Source organism: Amaranthus tricolor, chromosome 15, assembly GCF_026212465.1.
Source record: "Amaranthus tricolor cultivar Red isolate AtriRed21 chromosome 15, ASM2621246v1, whole genome shotgun sequence".
NCBI classification, from domain to species: Eukaryota; Viridiplantae; Streptophyta; class Magnoliopsida; order Caryophyllales; family Amaranthaceae; genus Amaranthus; species Amaranthus tricolor.
Genome location: NC_080061.1, coordinates 5,199,871 through 5,213,787, shown reverse-complemented (window position 1 = coordinate 5,213,787; position 13,917 = coordinate 5,199,871). Strand labels below are relative to the sequence as shown.

The 13,917-nt window shown below is 35.9% G+C and overlaps 1 protein-coding gene across 1 annotated transcript; it reads left to right on the top strand.

Moving 5' to 3' along the window:
• Positions 1 to 354: 354 nt before the first annotated feature.
• On the top strand, positions 355 to 13,859 carry LOC130801794 (DNA (cytosine-5)-methyltransferase CMT2). The gene is made up of 21 exons (XM_057665681.1): positions 355 to 1,223; positions 2,690 to 2,724; positions 2,875 to 2,977; positions 3,789 to 3,890; positions 3,968 to 4,087; positions 4,276 to 4,369; positions 6,135 to 6,340; positions 6,451 to 6,516; positions 6,610 to 6,846; positions 7,434 to 7,492; positions 7,577 to 7,643; positions 7,747 to 8,076; positions 8,243 to 8,311; positions 8,394 to 8,483; positions 8,600 to 8,687; positions 9,560 to 9,669; positions 9,750 to 9,854; positions 10,907 to 10,950; positions 11,056 to 11,125; positions 11,208 to 11,311; positions 13,133 to 13,859. Exons 1-21 carry the CDS (start codon positions 402 to 404, stop codon positions 13,281 to 13,283), a joined length of 3,072 nt encoding a protein of 1,023 aa, XP_057521664.1. The 5' UTR covers positions 355 to 401; the 3' UTR covers positions 13,284 to 13,859.
• Positions 13,860 to 13,917: the final 58 nt, after the last annotated feature.

The following is a 13,917-nucleotide window of genomic DNA, read 5'->3' as shown; positions in this document are numbered from 1 at the left end:
TGTCCAAAATAATCCAATCTATTGTTCATCTGTTGTGAATAATTCCGACTATTGGTTATTTCTAAATAATTCAACATTTGCATATTTTTTGTTAGCCGACTACTTTAGGTACCTACCACCAAAGAGGAGTAAGGATAAACCAACGCAGAAACATAAGAAGAAAGAAAAAGTAAGTGTAATAGTTAGTATTTATCTAAAATAAATGATTAAAAATGTGCCAAAAAGTATATAATAAAATTTAGTTATTTAAAAATAATTAATAATAGAGATTATTCACAATAAGTAGAATATCGGTACAAGCAAACTCACGAGGAAACGATGTAGAGCGTTATCTCGGAAAAGAACACCCCCGTGCAGGGGTGCAGTAGTTAGTTAACCACTTCGCACTGACCCCAACTCCTATGATCCCATCCATCTTACGCTATCAAAAACACTACCATTTCCCTCACCCATTTCAAACTTTCTTCTTCCCCCCTAAAACGTTTCATTCTTCTTCTTCACTCTCACTAGATCTCCGAAAAATGCATCAATCTCTCAGGAGATCTCCCAGAACCTTCCTTTCTCCTCAACCTGCGAACACTATGCATGAGAGAATAAATCAATCCAAATCTGACTCTGCATTTGATTTGTTCAACAATGGTGCTAAATCTCGCCAATGCAGTAGCTCTAAGATGTTGAATTCTTCTTCAAAGATGGTTAAGTGTACGAAATCAAGGGAATTAGCTTTGAAAATTGATGGTAAGAGGAAGGTTGATGCTAAGGAGAGAAGTTCGGCGAGTAGTAAGAAATTGAGGAGGAGTGATTTGGAGAGTGGAGAGGGTTTGAGGAGATCATCTAGGTTTTCGGCTTCGAAATCAGTTTTAGCTGATGAAATTGAAGTTGAATTGGGGGAAAATGCGTCGTTGAAGCTGGTAAAGTCGGAGATGAAGTCTCCGAGTTTAGTTATGGCGGAAAAATTAGGCGAATTTGATGAGGACATGGTTTTGAGACGTTCTCCTAGATGTTTGCCTTCGTCTTTGGCGATAAATGACGAATGTGATGAACTTGAGCTGAGATCTTATTCCAAGAGAGCAAAGAAGAAGAAGGTAGTACAAAAAGTAGAGCCAAAGGAGGCGAAGGAGAAGAGTAAAGTGAAACAAAATAAGGAGATTTGCTTCTTCATAGGCGAACCAGTTCCAGAGGAGGAGGCTATTCAGAAGTGGGGATGGCGCTATCAATTGAAGGTCATCAAACTCTCTAGCTTCTTTTTTGTTGCTCTAGCATTTGCATGTTTGTACTTTAAATACACTTGTGTCATACTCAATCTTCCATTTTAGATATGACTCCACCGCTTTTAGTTTCTTGTTTCTTGACATCTCACTACTTTAAATGGTCAGGATAGAGGAGTATGTAGGATTATAGTAGTATAGACAAAGCTAGACGTACGCAGTACACTTAGTATACTTAGATTATTTTCTCTAAGGTTGAGTTTTTGTTTGCAATTGCTTTTACGAGTTTAGAAAATATTCTATTTACGCAAATGCTGGACCGCCCGTGTGGTTGTTGGTAAATACTACTAGATGATGATAATGCGCATGAAATTTATATGTCACCATGTCATACTCATTCCCATGTTGATGACATTTTGATCATAATTTTTTTCACCATTTTTCATTACCACCTAATACCACAATCTTCGAAAATGAATTGGAATTAATATTTGAAGAATATTAGATAATTGAAGTAGAACAAGCATGACCATTAAGCTTGTCAAGAGTTTTTCCTACCAAATTACTCTCAACTTTGTATTACCATTACCACCATCTAATACTGACAACCAGACGAGCTATAAGTATTTATGTATTGACGTCTCTCCTATGTTAGCATTCTATAGAGTTGTAGAAGAAATGAACTTGTTTGAATTAGTGCCTTTGTATTATTCCATGAAATCAAATTTGTGGAAGAAAAAGAAATTTGGTTTATTGGTTGTACAAAAACCAAAGTTGTAGAACAATTTTTTTTTTCTTGAGATGATACTATCATCTACTCACTGAAATTAATTTGGTCAAAATTACATGATATCATTTTTTCTCTCTTATGTATATCTTGTACTTTGCTACAATATCCCCAAGAGTGGATGACATTATTCATTGAGGTCTTAGAGGTAGTATATTGAACATCCCCAAAATATATAGAGAATATGAGTTCTTTTCATTTCTAGAGCTAAAATTCGAGTTAACGTATTTGGATCCGATAACTAGATATCTGATAAGAACTTAATTGATACTCCTTCTCTTTGAGATTGCCCCAATGTTGTCATGTTCTTAATATCAGGAATAATGTGCAAGGGAAGAGCTATGTAGATATCTTGAAAATAATTTTTTTTTATAATACTCCGCAATTATTTAGTTGACTCATGATTTCTTTACCTATCTACTTTTTCCTTATGCTTTGTGTTTTCTAGGCATACTTTGATTACTTTTAAGAATAAGGACTGGAAATTTTTAGTTGACATAGATGACAACTCAAGTGTTAAGGAGAGGGTGGAGTATCCACTTCTATTCGTAATTTGCATGATTTTTCTCTAGTATTTACATTAATGTAATAACGGTAAAATAAGGTAATGCTAATTTCCTATATCTGCTTTTCACGTCTATTAAAATTAGTTATCTACACCCTTCTAAAATTTGGATGCTTTGGAGCTATGCAGAATAGAAGAATTAGCAGCCGAAGTCTGACAGGAAAGTGCGTGATTATTTGTACTTGTTGATGTGATACATCCATTGTTTTCTTGAATTTTGTGGTACATTTATTATTTGTCTTCTATGGACTATGCTCATAAGGTAATGACCTATTTGGTTGATATTGCTCTCTGATTATGATGATTTTATGCAGTGCTACTGAAGAGGATGAACCAATACTGGAAGTAAAATACCATTATACCCGAGCACAAATTAATGGTTGCATATTTGATCTAGGAGATTGTGCCCTAATAAGGGTGAGTTCTGAGATTAATACGTTTTATTTTTTTTTGCCATTTTTAAAGTCACAAGATACTTCACCAAAAGGTACCTTAAACTGTTAAACATGCACATAATGATTTCATAAATGGATGTGTGTGTAGATTGTAGAACAGATTATAAAACATTAATGGTTAGAAAACATAGTTATGCAGAAATTTTATCAGATGATGGACTTCACCCAGAAAGCATACAACTTCAATCCTAGTAAAGAGCCAGAAATCACTTGAAACTGCATACGCACAAAGTCAATTGCTACAGCAAAGGAAATTTTAGTTAAGCAAATAGTATTATAGAGCCTGAAGCCCATTCCTCTCTAATGAACAAATTGATGTCACTTTAATCTAAATTTACCCCGGGACAACTTTGATCGTGTTGTGGAGCAATAGATCTATTGGACAACAATTGACCATAAAACTTGATAACGATTTTTAGTTTGAAACAATCTCCTTAGTTTAGCGCATGATTCTGGTCAAAAGGCTCTTTAGAGTTCGATTGTATATAATTGCTAAATTCGCAAACAATTTGTTTACAGAATCATGAAGGCTACGACGTAATTACCCAAATTATACTTAAAGAACTGTTTATTGACCACCTAGACATTTAATCTTGTACTATCAACCAACAATTGAGCATATATAGCTATAGGGTAATGGAAACATTTTGATTGTTCCGAAATTTGAGCTAAACATCATAATGTGTACAGAATGATAAGGATTTTTCAGGAGAGGAGTTTCTGGTTCTTTATGTTTTGTGGTGTCTATATATTGTGGTAATGCCTTTTTTCAGGGTGATGATCAAACACATATTGGAAGGATTGTGGAATTCTTCCAAACATTGGATAGTGAAGATTATTTCAGGGTTCAGTGGTTCTACAAACCTGAGGATACGGTACGGCCAATTGTTTTGGAGTCCTTATTTGTATATTTTGGTATAGTTAGTCTTTCTTATCATGGTATTTGTTCCAGGTTTTGAAAGAAGCAACTTCTTTCCATGACAAGAAGCGCATATTCTATTCTTGTATCATGAATGACAATTTATTGCCTTGTATTATCTCCAAATTGAATGTGAAAAAAGTTACACCCCAGGTAACCATTAGTTTTTTTTTTTTTTTTTTTTTTTTTTAGTAAAATAGAACGTACTTTCCAATTTTTTTCAAATATGAGCATTAATGTCAGTATCAATGTTGCTCGACATACAATCTCCTTGTGTTCCTCTGTTCATTTTATCAATGTATTAACTCATATTTCCTCCTTGATCATTTATTGCTTTGTAGCTCAACATGAATTCAAGCTTTACTGAACCTTTGGACTTCTATTATGATATGGAGTACTGTTTGGACTACTCAACATTCCGCAACTTGCCAACAAGTAATGCACCTTTTCTTTTCCTATCAAATTGTGCAGTTGATTTAGGTCTTTATCACAGTTTTTAAATTTTTATCTCTTTTCATGGAGGCTTGCTATAACAACTGAAATTTACACAATCCACAATTGTACCTTTTGAACCAAATAGTACTTGATAGAGTTGGGTGAGACTTGAGCTCGTGGTGAGTTTGAGCCTTTCCAATTGTGTCTCCCTCCTCCATTGGTACATCATCATTTCCTTAGCAAAGGAAACCATTTTGGGGTCCCCATGTTGCATTTTAAGAAAAAAGAATTGTACCTTTTGAACTTGTTCTTATAACTTAATGAACTTCTATTTGGTCCCTTTCGGATCTAGCCCTTCTAAGAAAGTATATCCTGATAATTCCTAAACTCATCTTCCTAATTATTTCTTTTTTCTACCATTCTTATGTAGTTTCTGCCTGTCGATGGCTCAATGCCTGATTAGTGCATGTATATACACTGATTGGTGATTTGGGATACATAATATGTAGCAATACTGCAATAGTGACTGCAGCATTTTTTAAACAGAATTGAATTTGGAGCTGAAAAAATTATTATTGTTCCATAGGGACACTTTTCATTGTGTTTTTTTTTGTTAAAATTTCATGTATCCACATTGCTGAATAAGAGGAGTATTTGATCATGTGAACATTTTATGTTTTTCGTTTGAATGAGTTTTGGTATAGGAAGCAGCCACCCTTTAGTTTGAAGGCAAATAAGTTTATAATCTTTATAATGTTCATGTCTTCAGTATTGCTCTAGTCGACCTGTCCAACATGACAATCTGCTAGAACTTCTTCAACCCAAGATGCTCTTTTATTCCATTTATTTATTTATAATGTTTTAGGGGTGGCTACTGGCTAGTACATACCTGGTTCTGGTGTGGTAAAATTTGTAAACGTTAATAAGGAAATGTGAATAAGAAAATGTGAACGAGTGACTAAAGTAACTTCAAGAATTACATGATAATTTTTCATTACTACACACGTGAAAGTGTATTATCATGACCTTTTTAAAAGATTCATATGGTGAAAAATGTGCAGCTCCATTGTCAGATGACTTAAGTTCTTACACTCCCTTTCAGATCTGATTACTAGTACACACATCTCCATTGTTGCTTATAGCAGAATCCTTTATCATTGGTGTAAATGATGGCAGGCATTTCATTTTATTGAGTATTCCGTCCAAACAATACACGTCAGTAGAGTGCTTGAACAATTCAAGAAATGGGGATCAAGCAACTTGTACGCAACTATACCTATAGACACAAATTCACAATGTATCATAAAAAGTTTTTGCATTCACAAATTTCAATATGCAAGAAACATAAAAAATCCAGAAAGATTGCAGAACAAGAAGCACAACTGTAAAATCAACTGCACTAAGTCATGAAATAAGTAGAAACCTAGGATGATCAGCGATGAATGAAGAATGTTCCAAAACAGCAAATCAAAATTCTAGAAAGTGACAAAAAAAAAAAGGGTAGAAGTAATGAACTACTATGCCAATGCTTAACATTAAAGCAGTTTGAAAGCAATATCAGGCTAACACAAATTTTGAAGACTGCCACAAAACTCTATGGTTTACCTGACTGATCTCTTAATATTACAGTTGATACTGTGTAGTTTTCTTGATAAATATTTTTGTTGTTACATATAGTTTTATAGCCAAAATTTCAACTATTTATGATAGCTATCTCAGGTCAGAATCCCTTTTGTCTGATTGACACTACTCTGTGTTGCTTCAGATGTTCCTGTTGATAGCTGTACATTACCTCCACTTGGCTGCCCTGAATCCACCCTTTCCCTTACCAGCTCCCTTGTACCAGAGGATCCATCTAGTTGTGAAACATACAGTACTGAATTAGCCATGTTGGATCTTTATGCTGGCTGTGGGGGAATGTCAACTGGGTTATGCATCGGCGCTAAACTTTCTGGTGTTAATCTCGTTACGGTAATAAAGAAACTAATATATATAAAAGGGAAAAAGTATTTCAACATTTTTGGTTTAAGGTTTCACTCTTAGCATTGATTCTCTTAACTTAAATTTTAATTTTGATTCAGAAATGGGCAATTGATGCTGACAGCTTAGCTTGTGAAAGCCTGAGATTAAACCATTCCAATATACACGTAAGTAATTTGTGGGTCATTTCTGTATCTCTGCCAAGAATATGATTTCTTCTTGATGTAGCTATTGATAATCACTATTTTATTATTTCACAGGTTAAGAATGAAACAGCTGAGGACTTTCTGGAGTTGCTAAAGCAATGGGAAAGGCTGTGCAAAAAGTATGTTATTGAAGAGACACAAGAACCAATTCCTTCTCCACAAGAGGTATCAGACTTAGCGGAAGCAAGTTCAGATTCTCAATCAGACAGTGATGAATTAGAGGTCTCAAGCTTGGTTGATATATGTTATGTAGATGCTGATGGATCAGAAGAGCAAGGGTTGAAATTTAAGGTTATTTGCAAATTACATTTTCAGCGATTCAAGAAGCATTGTATTGTATTGACAAGGGGCAGAGTAAAAATACACAATAATTTTTTAGGCCTATTTACTTAACATTTCATCTAATACTTACGGGGCTTAAAAAAATTCCTTGAACGAGTCAAAGGTAATGTAAACTAATGTCAACTAATATATGAGGCCTATTAATTTTGGAGGCCCAAAGACTCCTTGCACATACCCAAAACCACCCCAGCTATTGATCCCTGATCATAAAATGCCAGGAGCTGATTCAAATATTTATATGAAGCGTACATGTTCTTGTGAGTCATTTTATTTTAATCCATTGTAACCCAAAACCAAAGAACTATGAATCTTTGGCTTCATTGGAAATGGACATCAACTCTAGTCTTTAGCTGAATATTACTTCACTGTATATTAGTGCGGCATATAACTGATCCAGTTATTTTCTCCGGCTTAAAATGTAGATGCAAAAGGGTGCAAGATTGTATATCTTCAGATGAATTCATCTGAATAGAAATTGCATCCAGCTAAATAATCGTAAGTTAAGCTATGTTTTGATGGTGTTTGTTTGGTGTTAGGTGCGCTGGAAAGGATTTGGTCCAAGTGAAGATACATGGGAGCCGATTGAGGGATTGAGGTATCTCCATATCCTTGTGTGAGTTCCATTTTCATTTCAGTAGGACAGAGATGCACTTAACGAATTTACTTAAATGCTCCTCAGTAATTGTCAGGAGCTAATACAAGAATTTGTTGTAAATGGGTTCAAGAATAAAATATTGCCTCTCCCAGTAAGCTTTCTATTTAATTATCCAAGTCAAGATCCTTCCATTCTGAAAACCGTATGAAATTTTTTGGACAAATTCCTGATATCTGATGAAACACTTTATGAAGGGTGATGTTGATGTCATATGTGGAGGGCCTCCATGTCAAGGAATTAGTGGGTATAATCGATTCAGAAGTGTTAATGCCCCATTGGATGATGAGAAGAATCGCCAACTAATTGTATATATGGATATAGTGGAATATCTAAAGCCTAAATTTGTTCTCATGGAAAATGTTGTGGATATCTTAAGATTTGATAAAGGTTCACTTGGAAGATATGCATTAAGTCGTTTGGTGCATATGAATTATCAGGCTAGAGTTGGAATAATGGCTGCTGGTTGTTATGGTCTTCCTCAATTTCGGTTACGTGTCTTCTTTTGGGGTGCTCTTCCCAGTGAGGTAAACAAAATGTTACGTACTTTCTGATGGGAACCTGGTTTGATTCACTTAATGTTTAGTGTTGCATCCAATAACTAATTATTGTAGAATTAGAACATTATGAAAAAGGCAGATTGGTTTTGATTTTATACTAAAGGAACTTCTCTATCTACATCTGTCTTTGCAGGAGCTCCCCCAGTTTCCACTTCCGACACATGATGTTGTTGTCAGATATTGGCCTCCTGCAGAATTTGAGGTACTGTTAATTTGTTTCTTCTCTAGCTTGGAAGCCTGTTGTAGGGAATTATGCCTTGGTAAATCTATAAACCATTTTGCAGAGGAATGTTGTAGCTTATGATGAAGGCTCCCAACCTCCAGAGCTAGAAGATGCTGTTTTCTTGGGTGATGCCATCTCTGATCTTCCTGCTGTAAGTATTTAGTTTATCACTCCATTAGTCTTTTTTCTTTTTTTGTAATTGTTTGAACAATGGGTGTGGATAATAGCTTTGATATGAGATTTATCGCCATAAATTGGATGCTGCAGGTGACAAACTATGAAGCTTTGGATGAAAGGACATATAGTATGCCTCCAGAGACTGAATTTCAGAAGTATATAAGATCTACACAATATGGTAGAATGTTTGTTCATACTTGAACTGTTCACCTATCAGATTTTTTTCATCTTCATTTATTTTCTCTTGGCGTGGATATATACTTCATCTTCACTAGCACTTAATGCCTGGTTTTCTACAATGCTTTGGTTGCATATTCTTTCAACAAATGTTTTGATTGACAACAGTTAACATTTTCCAAGGACTACTAAGCTGCAGATGTCTAAGATTTTCTCTCTGGCGTCTTCCTTCAATAGGAAATCATAGTCCAACTGAGTCTGAAACTTTCCCTTCATCTATTCACTGTATTTAGCTCTTTTCTTTTTGCCTGCATTCCCAAGTTTGATCTATGATTTCTAGAAAACAAAAGGAAAAAAGTGTTCCAAAATTCACTGCTGAGATTAGAGTACAGAGAAAAAGGACAAATTGCCCTTAGTGCTCAAACAAAATTCATGATCAAAGGTTGACTTGGATCAGGAATTTCATTGTATATACTCAATCAAGCTGAGAAGGTTATTTGTCCCGCTACAAATCAATGAAATAGAAACTCTTGTAAAGGCGTGCGAGTTGTGTCCAACCACATGCTCCATGTTTATTGCCATTATTGCATTGTCCCAATGCAACGTCTGTTTTGTCCCTCCACAACCCAAAAGGAGAATATTTGAATAAGCTGCTGCTTAGACACTGTCAAGGTTGTTAGTAATTATGATTTCCTTTTGATGAATTTTCGATTGAGTGAACATGGCTTCTCTCTACTGGAATATTTGTAAATCTGACAGCTGGCATTTAGAACTGCAATAAAAAAATGTTATCCTGAATCGCATTGACTTTGGTTGTGTGTAAATGTGACAAAGTTTGAGATTTAACTTATTTGGGTTTTGTTTGTGGTTTAGATATGATTTGTTCCGCATCAAAAACTGAAGAACCTGTGCTTTATGACCATCGACCTCATCAATTGTTTGAAGATGATTATTTACGAGTATGTCAGATTCCACGAAGAAAGGTTTGATCTTGAATCATTTTTGTATCAGAACCATTCCTTATTGGTACAATCAATAGTACTTCTAATGAGAAACTTTTCAGGGAGCAAATTTTAGGGACCTCCCTGGTGTTATTGTTGGAGATGACAATGTGGTTCGGCGTGATCCAACTTTAGATACTGTGTTTTTGCCTTCAGGATGGCCAATGGTAATTGACTATGTTTTTCTTGTTTTGCACAATGTGTTAGATGACAATTTAAAATCTACAATACGATGTGGTATGGTTTTGAATTATGGCTAGATCAATGTACCAATCTGGGGCATGCAGTGACCATTAGAAGTATTTTTGGTTATTTGTCAGAAATTCTTTTGGATCACTGATACGTTGGATTTTTTACTCATTTTTTAATAAAAACAAAATCATTTCATTGACGCACTATTTTTATTAGGCTTTTTAGCAAACTATGCATTGGGGGAGGTACTTATATGTATCCAATATTTTTTTAAAGTGCAGCATTTGACTTGGTCTATCTCGGGTTTAAGCCTTTGCCATTGTTGATGTAGCGTTTGATTTGATTCTTACCACATCATGAACCGAAGCTGAGCAATAGCAACTCTTTCAGCTTATTGGAGAGTCGATTTCATGTAGACATTTTGTGCTTTTTCCTCGAAGTTTATGTTTTCTACCGTAGGTGAACTATATTTAGTTTAGCAGGCATCCATATTACTGAATACTAGCATTAAAAATGGCACTTTTATTGTTTTTTGCGCTATTCAAAATTGTCATATCTTAGTTTTTACTATTATTGCATGACATCATGATCACAATGGCAATCAGATTATTCATAGGGGAATCTTCGTTCTCATCTGCCGGTTTTCTTAACCTATATGGGATTTTTATGCTTACTGTCTTTACCAAAAAATCCATGTCTGCTAAAGAGAAGAAAATTGATTACCATCATTTTAAAATGTTACTCTCTCTATCCCACCAATTTTGCCCCAATGACAGTTGGTGGGAAAATTAAGAAAGTGTGTAAGTGGTATTTTATGGGAAAGTTGGAGAAATGTGTGGATGAGATGCAAAGGTAAGTTAAGTGTGCGAAAGAGAATTAAGGGAGTGGGTCATGGCCAAAATTAGAAATGAGGCAAATTAGATGGGACATACTAAAAAGGAAAGTGGGGCAAATTTCATGGACAAGGAAGTATATCTGCTGTACTTGCTAAAGACCAAGTTTTAACATTGGTATTCTGTTATGTTAGGTTCCAGAGTATGCGTTCACTTTTGAGCAAGGAAAATCTAAAAGGTTGATGTCTTTGTACTTCTTTTTTCTGCATTTCCTTCTGAATACAACTTTGTAAATTGGATGTATGATGCAACTGCAGCTTAATTACATTTTGGCAATGTGCAGACCTTTTGCAAGACTCTGGTGGGATGAGAATGTGGCAACAATAGTGACCTATCCCAATTGCCACAGCCAGGTTCAAATTTCTCTCCTGTTTACTTGTATGTTATGCTATATCCTATATCATTTTGCATACTTCTGACACATATAAGTTATAGGCTGTATTACATCCTGAGCAAGATAGAGTGCTTACAGTACGCGAATGTGCAAGGCTGCAAGGATTTCCTGATAATTATCGCTTCTGTGGAACTGTCAAGAAAAGGTGAGATTGTTGTTGATTTGTTTGGTGAAAAAGCTCAAAACAATTAAGCAATCTTATTTAATCAAGTACACAACGAAGTTCTATATATGTGATCAGGTTCAGGATACTCTAATTTCACCCTGTTTAGCTAGAATTGCGCTCCCCACGAATCTTAAATACTCCATTGGTTTTAACAAAACGCTGAGGAAATGGATTTCTAAATCTTTAGGGAGGTCATGCTCCCCACACATGGGATTTTTATTCTTTCCAGTTCTGTTGGGGAAAATCTGTGTATTAACAGCTGCAATGAACAAGTGAGCTGGTGCTTGTGTAATCTATTTCTGTTGAGGAAAATCTGTGCTAGCAGCTGCAATGAACAGAGGATCTGGTGCTTGTATATCTGAATGTGCACAAGCTAAGCTGTAAATAGCCCCTTTTTAGGAAATTGAAGGGTGTGGTAGAAGAAGATAAATAGGGGGGGAGTGAGGTACGATATGGGGCTTTCCTGCTTCCCTCTCTGAGGCTGAAGCTCACATGGTCAGTGACTTTGATGCTCACTCCAAGTACTCCAAAGTCTAAACTCTAACCCCTGAGGCCTTAAATTCTATGAGCACAACAGGTAGGACTAGACATGGTCACGAGCACGGCCTGCTCATGGCATGGCACAACATGACCCGCAGCCAAGCACGGCCTGGCCCACCAACCACTGCAGTGGGCCATGGGCATGCCATGGTCACAAATTTGTAAGTTTGGCATGGCACCATACGTGACCCGCAGGTTCTTCCCACTGGAACGGCCCGCCAAGGTTGCCATTTATAACCAATTTCAGGGAACAAATAATGAATTCAAAAAGAATTTGTAATGTGGCCAGTGGCACGACCAAACATGGCCTAAACGCTCCGCTGCTCGTACTGTGTCACTGGCCATTGTTTGAGATTGGTTAGCGCAACGTGACACGAGCCATCATGCTACGACTCCTAGGTATGTGGCCCACCCTAGCACAGCCCACTACAACCCGATAGGTATAGGTTGGACTAATACCATCAAACCCTCACTTCTATCACTCTTTGTTGCCCGAACTATTCTCTTTGCCCCAAGTACCCGTGTCGTACCCTTGACACTCAGATATGAATATGATACTTAATTTTGGTTCAGGTGACTAAAATTGTTTCATAAAATAGCCAAGTCGGACTCCTAGACATATATACAAGTCGGATGTGAGTATAAGAGTTAGGGTTACCTAGCTTTTAAGTTGTAAAAATTTTCATTGACGACCTTGACTTGTTTTTTTCCTTTTTTTGCAAGAATTGGAGCTAGATAGATGCCACCATAATTAAGTTATTCCTTTGCTGTCTTTAGTTACCTGACCAACATTAGCTGTTTGTGAATCTCGTTTGGTAGGTGGTATTAAATGGTGGTTATGGGAATGAATTATAGAGTAAATTTTCATCAAAAGTTTCATATCATTCCCATGGTAATGAAACTTTGATCAAAAATAAGTTTTTTTGTTTACAAATTTCCATTACCACCTAATACCACCTCTCCCAATGGTAATGCATTGGAATGAATTTTATGAAGAAAATGAGATGATTGAAGTTGGACAAGCATGGCCATCAAAGTAGCCAAGAGATTTTCAACCAAAGTTAACACTAGTTTTTCATTTTCATTACCGTCATTTATTACCACCTACCAAACGGGCCTTTATTCTTTTTTCCGCGCCGAATCTATTGTGTATACGTGTTTATTATAGAATATCTCTTAATTTGCAGTATATAAATATCCTGCAAAGATGTGGAGAAGGATTAATATCATCTTTATTTCAATTCAATTTGGTTTTAACAGGTACAGGCAAGTGGGAAACGCAGTGGCTGTTCCAGTTGCTAAGGCCTTAGGTTATGCTTTGGGGATGGCATCCCAGAGGCTTATCGGAAAAGAACCTCTTCTAACCCTCCCACCCAAATTTGCATATTGCCATGTTCGAACCATCTATTGATTGTAACATGTTATAATCATTTGGTCCCCTAAAACATGTTATAATCATTTGGTTTCACATTAAGCGGTCTCATAAAAACTTCAAGATCCGCTATTGATTGTAACAATACCGCAGTCCCAAATCACCAGTTGTCGTGTAAGTTACCTCAAAGTGTTTCTTAGTAACATTAGCTAGTAGACTAGACTCCATCTAAGTTAGCACTTAAATGTAGCATTCTGTTGTAACATAGAAGTATGTGGCAGTTTTTTGGTGACGGGTAAAGACTACCGTTTCCATAATCTGTATGTATTGCCTCGGCAAAGTTCATAGGCATCAATGATAAGTAGTATTGCCTTGGTGAAGTTGAAAGTCATAATTGTTCTGTAACCCATTCAATAACAATTGCTCCTCAACGGAAACTAAAAACAAAAGATGCATAGCTCTAATTCTGTAATACATTACTTTTGATTCGACGTGATATCATGAGAAATGATCAAATCAAGTATGCATATTTGCCTGTGTAAGTTTTGTTTCTGAATTCTAAAAGTTATCTGCCTTCCAATTGCGCAATGAAAAAATGCACTTCATCAAACCAAATACTGTAAGATTCAAACTTAATTCGAATTTAATGTACTTGACTTTAAGTCAATTTGCA